This window comes from Episyrphus balteatus, chromosome 2 (genome assembly GCF_945859705.1).
Source record: "Episyrphus balteatus chromosome 2, idEpiBalt1.1, whole genome shotgun sequence".
NCBI classification, from domain to species: domain Eukaryota; kingdom Metazoa; phylum Arthropoda; class Insecta; order Diptera; family Syrphidae; genus Episyrphus; species Episyrphus balteatus.
In genome coordinates, this window is record NC_079135.1 from 12110105 (window position 1) to 12121135 (window position 11031).

The 11031-nt window shown below is 32.1% G+C and overlaps 1 protein-coding gene across 3 annotated transcripts in view; it reads right to left on the minus strand.

The window, feature by feature from the left end:
• LOC129908587 (protein ECT2) overlaps positions 1–8557 on the minus strand; it is a 47588-nt gene extending 39031 nt beyond the window's left edge. Inside the window, exons 1-2 of one of the 3 annotated variants that reach the window (XM_055985193.1) lie at positions 8117–8557; positions 7848–7913 (exon numbers count right to left, since the gene is read on the minus strand). In XM_055985193.1, the coding sequence (XP_055841168.1) occupies positions 7848–7887 (40 nt within the window). In that variant the 5' untranslated portion in view covers positions 7888–7913; positions 8117–8557. Of the gene's footprint in view, positions 1–7847; positions 8064–8116 lie in introns of those variants that run through there. The other 2 variants (XM_055985195.1, XM_055985197.1) reach the window with 2 other exon arrangements.
• Positions 8558–11031: the final 2474 nt, after the last annotated feature.

The following is an 11031-nucleotide window of genomic DNA, read 5'->3' on the forward strand; positions in this document are numbered from 1 at the left end:
TTATGAACTTTGAATCTTCCTGATCACGATGTGTTTATTGATTGAATTAAAATTGCAAAAAAAAGTAACAGTTGCGATCTAGCATTTGCTTTGAGAAAATAAATCCACCAACACTCCGAGAGAATTATTGTGTTATCATTGAAATTAGCAAGTTCAGTGCCCGCTGATTTGTACTGGACCGTACAAAAAACTCTTATTATTCGACCATGAGTATATTTCATTGTTGTGTTTTATCTCAACACTTGTAGTAAAGCAGAGGAGATCATAGCCCCTTGGAGTAGGTCTATAGTAATGTGGGTCAGAAGGAAAGCATTTTGTGTGTTTTTTCTTCATTTTTGAATTTTTTTTTCTCAATTTTAATTGAAATGTTTTCCTACTTTTTTGCACGAATTTTGTTTTCAAATTTGAATTTCAATGACACAACGAATATATTTTTTGGTATTTTGTTTATATACAAAAAATTGTATTCCATGATTATTATAAAAGTCATGTGCCGAATATTTTATGATATTTTTTTTTTTTTTTTTTTGTTTCTTTGCTAAGCGCACGATACAGTTCATTGAAGTTTATTTAAGGAGGCAATTGAATGAAGGCTTCCCACAATAGAACTGTGTGTGTGCTTGGGGGAATTCAAATTGATAATAATGCGCAGTTCAATTATTGCACACAGAAGTTCAATTCGTTTTGCGTGTTAAGCACTGGATCTGTATCAACACAAATGTTTCTTTATCTTTTTAATCAAAACAACATGGTCAGTAAAGTTATTAATATGAAAAATAAACAATAGTAATAGAAGAAGGGAATTTAAGTAGTTTTATTTCATTGCAAGGTCATTTAACAAAATTGATGTTCAAGAAGTGTAACAGGATATGGGTTTCTAAAACATGAAGTTTTTAGTTTTCCAATACAAGTGAAATTAAACTCAAGATGTTTCTAGTTACATTATTTAAAACTTTATTAAAAAAACTGTCTATACTTTTTTGGTATTTTTGTTTTTTAATGTAAAATTTTCCGAAAAGCTGATTTTTGTTTGAGAAGCTTATTTCTTATGTTTTAAACATTATTTATTTAATCAGTTTTTGAGTTATTCTTAAACTGATGTCATTATTTTGCTGTTATAGAAGAATTCATACTAATTTTGATATGAATCGGCTATGTCTTTCTGCTTTTAGCTATTTTTCATTTTTAGGAATATATTCATAAAAAATTTAAAAAAAAAATTTTGTTTGAGGTGCCAAACATTATACGATGCTTCCCACAAATTTCTTTTCCGATTGCAGTAGATACTTACTTATCCAATGGTATGATTTTTATTAAGTTTAATTTTTGTATGTTGCAATACTTGCAGTTAGGCTGCTGTTTTCCATCAATTCCATTTTAATCTTTGAACAACAACATTTTTTTTTTGCTACCTCCTAAAGTCGCTTGTTGCTATAGTATTTCTGCCGCTGTTGATCCAAGTCGATCCATGCCGATCTGGTCATATTGGAATTGTTAAGTACGAAAGGGTTAACCTGCTACAGATTTGTCGTTCTAGTTATTTGGATCGTATCTAAAAAAGATATTGTTTCATTTCTGAGGCTAATTGTACGCTGGTGTTTTTGCATTTGCTTGTACGTTGTACCAACAGTTTATAGGCCTAGCTTTCTTTAAACTTCGTGTTGAAATGTTGTAAGTATGATACTGTCTTTTGACGGGGTCTCCAGGGGCCCAATTCCGCAAGAGTGAATTCCTCTGTGTACACGAAAAAACGTGTAAATTGCCTTAGAAACAAGGCAGAGAAAAACTCACACAGAAAACTCACTCTTGCGGAATTGGGCCCCAGATCTCTCCTTTGAGCATACCAATACCAAGTTATTTATAAATTTAAAAACAATTTGATTCCTCTTTGAGTTACTTTTTTCCCCGAGATATTTTCTATAGTACAGGAAAGTTAGTAAAAAAAACAGGCATTTTGTGGAACGAAATACAGGACGCCTGATTTTTTTTTTCAATTCTGAAAGAAGATTATTAAAAAAGCTTAAGTCCTGGTTTACGGGACGCCAACGTCCTATATTTCGTTCCACGAAAAAGTCTATCTTTCCTGTACTACTAATGTTTTTCTGTTTTATTTATGTTTTAAGCCATCAAATACTTTCAAAAATAAATCTCTCAGTTAATAATTATTCCCAAATTAGTTTCTTTTGAAGTTTGAATTTCAAAAACAATACCTTCTCACTCTCTTTCCGACCCTATTGTCATCCCATTCCTGATCCCAATATTCTAAAACACATTAGTCATGCATGGTTTGTTTACTTCTTTGCACTATACATCAAAATACCCGAGTCTTGCAGCACTCAACCGCAGGTCAAAAACAATAAAAAAAAAAAAGAAGGACAGTGCAAGTACTAGCAGTACAACATTGAAGGTAGGGTACCTGTCGCCATCATCCAAAGTATAATTTGTGTGTGTTTGGCACTTGTTTTTTTTTTTTTGTTCCTACTGAGTCAACATCGAATTGAAATTTGCATTAAATATAGATTTACTGAGTTCGCTGTTCTCAATTTATATATATTCCACGTTCCAAATACAAACAACTATGTGTTGCTCGCAAATTTGTTTTGTTTTGTTTTTAATTTTTTTTTATTCGTTTTGTCAACCCCTATAGAATACCTAGAAGAGGAGATGAGAACCTCAATTAGTTTGCCCCTATTTTTAGTTTGTGTTTTTTTTTTTTATTGGAACAATGGGAACAATTTTATTTATTGAAATTTACAACATAAATTAATGATAAAATAGGCTTGACTAGTTTGAATGCAAGCAAATCCTACTTAACAGAAGATGAAACTGCAAGCTTGAAGCAGGCCATTATCTCATTCATTGACAATGACACTTCCTAGCTGCTCTTGCTTCTTCTTTCATCGACGACTCCTCCTAAAAGATCTGCAAGTGTAAATTGTATTTGTTTAACCTATTTCCTTGTTAAGTAAGTTCTTATTCCCTCTCATCTTCAATCTAAGACTTAAGAAAGAAGATGAACGACAAACAAAAACGACGAAGACAAAAAAAAAAAAAAAAAAATGAACATTGAACTAGGTACGAGATGATTAGACGACCAAGAAAAAGAGTCAACTGGGGACAGTCGTGGATCTAAGGAGGGTTGTGGGTTGGTCATGAACCCCCCCAAAACCCGAGGTGAAAAACAGAAAATTATAAGGCAAAAAGGTGGAAACTAGCTTTTATACCATATGAAGGGTTTCTTTATTTCTATGGACTATGCTTTAGGAAATGATTCATAAGCATATTTTTGGCAAGAAGTCGTTTTTTATTTGTAAACATATTGAGGCTATGAGAAAATTCTTTGATTTCTTACACATTTTTTTAACTTGCTGAAGAACATGTACAATTCAGTGAGTTATTCAATTTAAAGAAGCCCCCAAAAACGGTGCATTTTTAGCGAGTAGTGACCTTCAGTGGAGGAAATTTATTTCTTCCTACACATAATTTCTTTTTAAAGCTAACTTTTGCTTTCAAAGATAACATCTATTAAAATGCGTTTTAAACATATACACGGCTGTTCTAATATTCGTTCGGATTTGAAAACGAAAAAGAAAATTGAATCCGTACGGATTGAAAACGTTGTTCTGATTTTCATTCCACTGTTTTGTTTGAGAATATCGATACCTTGTTCAGTAAATGTTCGAATACGAAATTCGGAGCAGCTAGAATTTGAAAACGGGAGAAAATAGAATTCGAAAGGAAATCAGAACAGCAGTGATAATCATACTTTTTTTGCCAGGTTCTTTTTTCATAGGTAATTTATACTGTACTCATAGGTGCATAATTAGTTAGGACTCTGTATTTATTAGGATCTCAAAATTGGTAGTACTTCAATAAAATAAAAAAAAAATCATTAAAATCAACAAAAACGCAATTGTCAAGTGCAACACCACCCAAGATAAAAGCACACAATTTATTTATTTTTTTCATTAAGGCTAAAATTTGTTTTATAAAAGTAGGGATGTCATCAGATAGAAGAGGCGGCGGAAGGGGTGTGCGGATTGTGCCCCCGCACACACCGCGCTTGGAGGGGCCCCGCGGGAGCCAAATGAAAATCTCACGGCCTTTTTTTAATTCATCATAACAATCAATCAAAAAAATAATTGAAATTGGCTTATTTCCACTCGATTTCCATAACTGCATTGAGATGAGTCGAAGCATGGTCTTTACTACATTGGCCACTTTTTGCAAAAGGACGAAAGAAAAATTAAATAGAAATAGAAAATTTAAGATTTATTGTTTAACTTTTTCTTTTTTCAAGTGAAGCGCATAATTAGCTTGCCGAACAAATTACATTAGGTATTTAAAATTTTTGCTTTTAAGGTTAAGGATATTTTTCAATTTTGTATAGGTAGGTATTTAAAATTATACGAAATAATTTTTTGTATAAGGCTTAAGAATGGGTAAACTATATTTCCTCTAAAAAATTTGTTTGCTCGCTAACGTTCGCAATTTATATAAACTGATTTTTCACACATTGTATAAATTTAAACACTTTGTTAAGGAAAATTTCTGCTTTCCGCCGTCAATTTGTTGAACTTCTTTAAAATTATTAAAAAGAGCAATTTAATTCAGTAAAATTTGCGCTGTGTGAATTCCGTATTCGAACATTTCAAAATATGAAAGATTCACAATTCACCAAACTTTTCCCGTTTTAAATCAACAATTTTGCTCAAATAAAAATTTGAATAATTTATTATATTTATTAAAAAAAAATATTAAATTATTGATAAGTTTCTAACAGAGGAAAGCAAACATCAACATAAACAACTCCCATTAGTTATTACATAACTTCATTGAAAAACTTCCAACTAGATGATGGATAAAAATAAACAATAGCACGGAAAACGTAGAATATAGTATCACAACTTTTTTAGATATCTTTTTCTTCAACTCAAAATCCAAATTGAATCACAAATTAAAAGAAGCTATTAGTCTTAAATATTTCTAAAACTATATTTTGATGCAAATTTCGTCTCTATACGTGAACCATCGCATCGGTTAGGCCGAAAAAAGAAACAAAAACTATTTTTCTAAAAGAAATACAGGTGATTCAAAAATATTATAATAATTCCTATCTTCGTGACCTTATTTTTTAATACAAATTCAATCCTAAGTGGGCTTTAGGTCTGGTTTATAAGTTTTTTCTATCTTGTCTCCGACGTTTCGAGAGTGTTTACAGTCTTCTTCAGGGCTAATTATTTAAAAAAAATAAAAAAATTTTAATAAATGCTAAAAATCTATTATCTATACTTACAGAGTATTCTATCTTTTAATTTTAAGAATTTAAAAGAAAGAAACATATCCGACTTCTTCCTACTGATAAATTTTAATTTTTTATTTAAATATGGCACTCAGCGAAATTACATTACAGGTTGTTTTAAAAGTGTAAATTTTACAAATTTGAGGCTAACGTGATACGTGAAACTAGCCTAGGTTAGGTTAGGTTAGGTTGAAATGTCTGTTAGCTGTTGTGATACAATGATTTTGCAAGGAAATTCCTCACTAATTAAACCATTTGGAGCTTTTAATGAACCGGTAAAGGTTGAAGATGTCAGTATTAATTTAGTTTTTATTAGAAAATCAAAATTTAAAAAATTTTACATTTAAATTTGGAATGTAGATTAATAATTTCTGCAAAATTTCATTGATAACGATTTCTAACGATTTTGATTTTTTTTTTCTAAAATTGGCCTAAATAAAAGAAATCAAATTTTGCATATTCAAAGAGGAACTTTTAACAAACAATGTTGTAAAAACAAAAAACCCAAAACAGAAACAGTATGGCTACTAGTTGCGTTTTTTCGCATAACTTCACAAAAAACAGTGTTTTTTTTTGCGTCACTTGAATAGAAATAAGCTCTTAAATTAGATAAAAATGATGAAAAATCATGGACAACACTAATTTTGGTAAAGCAGTATTAAACTTTGACATTATTTGCACATTATAACCAATTATGGGCTACGAGCTACCAATAGGCACCACAGAAAATGCATAAATAGCAGCTAACATTGGAAATGCACTTGTACTGTACACAATCGTGGACCTAATTGGAGAAAGTGATAAAAGTGTTTGGTAACTTCTTACAAATTAAGAAAATGATATTTTCTACAATTTAAGGATTGAATAAGTGAAATAAACTTTCGATTTCGTCCGGAATGCATCTGTTTTGTTTCTTTTGCGTTGTTTTTTCTGGAACTATCCTTGTGCAATCTCTAAGACGGTTGTTTTTATTTAAGTTATGCGAATAAACGCAACTAGTAGCCATACTGTTTCTGTTTTGGGTTTTTTGTTTTTACAACATTGTTTGTTAAAAGTTCCTCTTTGAATATGTAAAACCAAAAATCTACTAAGTTACCTCACCAAAGCGCTAATCGCTAATTTCTAAAGAAAAAATGTTGTTTCTATTCAAGTGACGCGCAGTGTATGTATGCACGTTAGGGTGTATCAAAATGCTAAACTATGAAATTTTCAAGTGTAATAGCTTTTAAAAGTTGCATTGCTTATTAAAATTAAGTTCTGCGTTTACAATTTTTGTTTTTAATACTATCTTTGGCTCGCTCAAAATAGAGGAAGAAATCGAAGAAACTTGTATTTTTAGAGATTTTTGAAATATACGTTTTTTTTTAACTGCGCCCTTTGCATACAAAAAAATATATTAAATATTTTTAGGCTTTCTCGTGAAAGAAAAAACTTTTAAGCTTATATTTGTTGAAACTGAGCACTTAGTAAAGAAGCTGCGAAATAATAAGTGAAGGAAAAAAAAATCATTTTTTCATATAAAATCGCTTTTTTCGATATTATAATACTTTTTTACATATTATTAAACCATAGACCCTAATACAACTTTTGAGCACTTTTACATTGCAAAATTAGAGTACTTTTTTTCGACCATACAAAAGTGACACACCCTAATGTACGTACATTTAACAAATCTTATTTATATAAAAACTTTTTAAAAATTAAGCAAGAACAAGTTCGTGAGATAGAATCGTGCATTTTGTTTTGATCTACGTAGATATGGAACACCTATTGTCTTAAGATTGTTATAACAATTTTGAACTTGAACTTGGACGGAAGATTTGATACTTTTTTCAAAATGATTGTCCAAAATCATTTTCCTAGTGGCCCCGCAAATTTACTCTTGCACACGCCTAGCGCCGCCTCTGTCAGATAGTGCTCAGTAAATACTACAAGACCCCATCATTTTATTATTTTTGACAAAAAGTGGAGATGTGCCCTTCAAATATCAAATACTTTGAGCACTTGACCATTTTTTTTATTTATTTTGAAAGTAAGTTTTTTTTTAATCCTGTCACCCTCCCCTAATCTCCCCTTTCACAAAACGAATTTCTAGATCCGCGCCTGACTGGAGGGGACGACAAAAATAAATCTTTTGAGAGGGAGGCCACGACAACGCGCCAACCAACTAATTCAAAATGAAAAGTTCTACACAAGTACTTTCTGAAAGCGCAAACAAATGAGAAGAAGAACATTTGTCGCGAGGCACGGCGGAAGAAGTCTTTTTCGTCTTTTATTTTGTTTTTACAAAAATAACTGCAGACCATCCTACAACTACCTTCCCCCAAAGAAGAGCATGAATTTCCTTTCTCCCACACGCCCCAGACGCAGACAAGACACACACACTTTCTGCGAGTGAGTCCGAGGAAATCCGAAATCAGATGGAAAAATGCTGATTTGTTCCTCTGTCTGTAATCTGTGTTGTCCTCGAGTTTCTTCTCGAGCGTTTAATCAATGAAATACCTATTTTTACAAATTACAAAAAAGTGGCAATCCTTTTACTTACCGTCATTACTTTTAGTTGAAGATTCTTCGATAGTTTCCATTGCTTCTGCTTCTTTTTCTTCTTCTTCTGATGGTTACAATTAATCCGCGCAGAAGAAAGAAGCAGAAATTAATACAAATAAAAAAAGAGTTCTTGAAGAAATTTTTCAAATAGATTTTTCAGTTAGCACGCGGAAATTCATTGAATTCTTCTTCATTAAACTGAAACACATTGCTGCAGTCGCACGCAAAATAAAATAAAATTGAAAAAAAAGACAAAAAAAAACTCACGAACGAGAAAAATTTATGTTTGGTCAGATGAATTTTTTTTTTCTTGCTTTTTTCACAGGAAATAGACAACAGCTCAAGCGTTTTGTCTAGCTTCTTTTTGATATGCAGAGAATATTTCTTCTTTTGCTCATTTTTCTTGATGAAGCGATGAAAAAAAAAAAAGAAAATCTTTGAGAGTCCTCCGGAATTTCTTCTTCTCCTTGAAAAAGACAGGAAAATTTCTTTTTTTTTTTATTTGAAATTTCACACAAAAAAGTTGATTATTATTTCTTTGTAGGTTGTTTGGTTACTTTCAATTCGCGACCGTTTTTTTTTTTTTTTTATTTAACAAAACAACACAATAAATAAATAAAATAAATTATAATTTTTTGTTAAATGGAAAAAGAATGTTGAAAAATTGTTATAATTTCAGTTTTTTTTTTTATTTTGCGTTCAGAGAAAAGACGAATATTTGACACAAACAGACACAGAAACGAAGCCGCGAAGCAGTGAACAAAAACCGACTGTGTGCGTTCAAATGAAATTCCAACGGCTTTGCACTGGACGATCATGTGCGATGGTTGGCGTTGTTTGGCAGTGGCAGTGGCGATCAAATGCGGCGAAAAAGTGTGTTCAAAGATGAAAATAGGAGGGATGTGTTCAGAAAGTAATTTTTTATTTATAAAAAGTGGATAATTTATGAAAAATAATTGAAAATTTAAATTCCTTGAGAATTTAAGTCGTTTTTGTTGTGAATCAACAAGAAATTTTAGTTAAATTTTCATAATTCTACAATTAGGTTTTTAACTGAAGGTTTAAAAAAGGTTCTTCGCATAAGCCTGGTACGCTGCTCGCGCTAAATTTTAGAGCTAAAATGAATCCCATACAAACTATAGATAACTTGTATGGGAGTTTTATCTCTGCTAAAATTTAGCGCGAACAGCGTACCAGGCTTATACTACGTTTCCACCTACCCTAAATAAGAGATTTAGCTAAGTAGATTTAGCATAAATCTCGAGTTTTATTCTAAATATCGGATTGAAAGTAGGTGAAAATCATAGATTAAAGCCTGGTACGCTGCTCGCGCTAAAATTAAGCTGAGATAAAATTCCCATACAAGTTATCGATAACTTGTATGGGATCCATTTTATCTCGGCTAAAAATTTTCGATAATTTGTATGGGAGCTAAAGTTTAGCGCGAGCAGCGTACCAGGCTTTAGGGTAGCTGAACCCAAATCCGAGATTTAGCGAAGTAGATTTAAAATAAATCTCGAGATTTATTTATTAGCGTAGGTGGAAACATAGTATTAAGCATGGTACGCTGTTGGATGAGTGTCAACTTAGCGAAACACCCATCACTGATCCAAACGGGACTAGGTGCATAATTTGCCGTTATTTAGTCGTTAATTAGTTGTGGTAATTTTGATTTTGTCGTTCATTGTTTTCATATATATAAACAACAACTCTTAAAAAAGGTCTTTTTAAAAACTTGAGTATGCCGGAATTTGCCGTTAATTAGTCGTTAATTAGTTGTGATAATTTCGATTTTGTCGCTCATTGATTTCATAGGAAAATATGTTGTTTCGCTAACTTGATATCAACCTAGCGAAACACCATCTCTAAACAATTTTTTTTTTTGAAAAACTAAGTATGAGGGAATTTGCCGTTAATTAGTTGTTAATTAGTTGTGCCAATTTCAATTTTGTCGTTCACTGTTTTCATTCAAATGTTTGACATTTTCCCAATTTGACATGAATTTACCAATTTTTACTTCAAAAAGTGACTTAAACTTGACGCACCAAAGCGTGGCTTATACCAAAATTTGCCGTTTGAGACCCTCAAATTAGTTGTGCCAATTTCAATTTTGTTGCTCACTGTTTTCATTCAAATTGAGTGTTGTTCCGCTAACTTGACACGAATTTACCAAGTTTCGCTTAAAAAGTGGCTTAAACTTAACGCATCAAAGCGTGGCTTGCACCTGAATTTGTTGTTCGGGACCCTCGATTTAGTTGTACCAATTTCAATTTTGTCGTTCACTGTTTTCATTGAAAAGTGTGTTGTTTCGCTAACTTGACGTGTCAACTTAGCGAGGCACCCTCCAAAAAGTGGCTTAAACTTAACGCATCAAAGCGTGGCTTATACCTGAATTTGCCGTTCGGGACCCTCGAATTAGTTGTGCCATTTTCAATTTTGTCGCTAACTGTTTTCATTCAAATTTTTGACATTTTCCAAATTTGAAAAAAATTTACCAATTTTCGCTTAAAAAGTGGCTTAAACTTAACGCATCAAAGCGTGGCTTATACCAAAATTTGCCGTTTGAGACCCTCAAATTAGTTGTGGCATTTTCAATTTTGTCGTTCACTGTTTTCATTCAAATGTTTGACATTTTCCCAATTTGACATGAATTTACCAATTTTTACTTCAAAAAGTGACTTAAACTTGACGCACCAAAGCGTGGCTTATACCAAAATTTGCCGTTTGAGACCCTCAAATTAGTTGTGCCAATTTCAATTTTGTTGCTCACTGTTTTCATTCAAATTGAGTGTTGTTCCGCTAACTTGACACGAATTTACCAAGTTTCGCTTAAAAAGTGGCTTAAACTTAACGCATCAAAGCGTGGCTTGCACCTGAATTTGTTGTTCGGGACCCTCGATTTAGTTGTACCAATTTCAATTTTGTCGTTCACTGTTTTCATTGAAAAGTGTGTTGTTTCGCTAACTTGACGTGTCAACTTAGCGAGGCACCCTCCAAAAAGTGGCTTAAACTTAACGCATCAAAGCGTGGCTTATACCTGAATTTGCCGTTCGGGACCCTCGAATTAGTTGTGCCATTTTCAATTTTGTCGCTAACTGTTTTCATTCAAATTTTTGACATTTTCCAAATTTGAAAAAAATTTACCAATTTTCGCTTAAAAAGTGGCTTAAACTTAACGCATC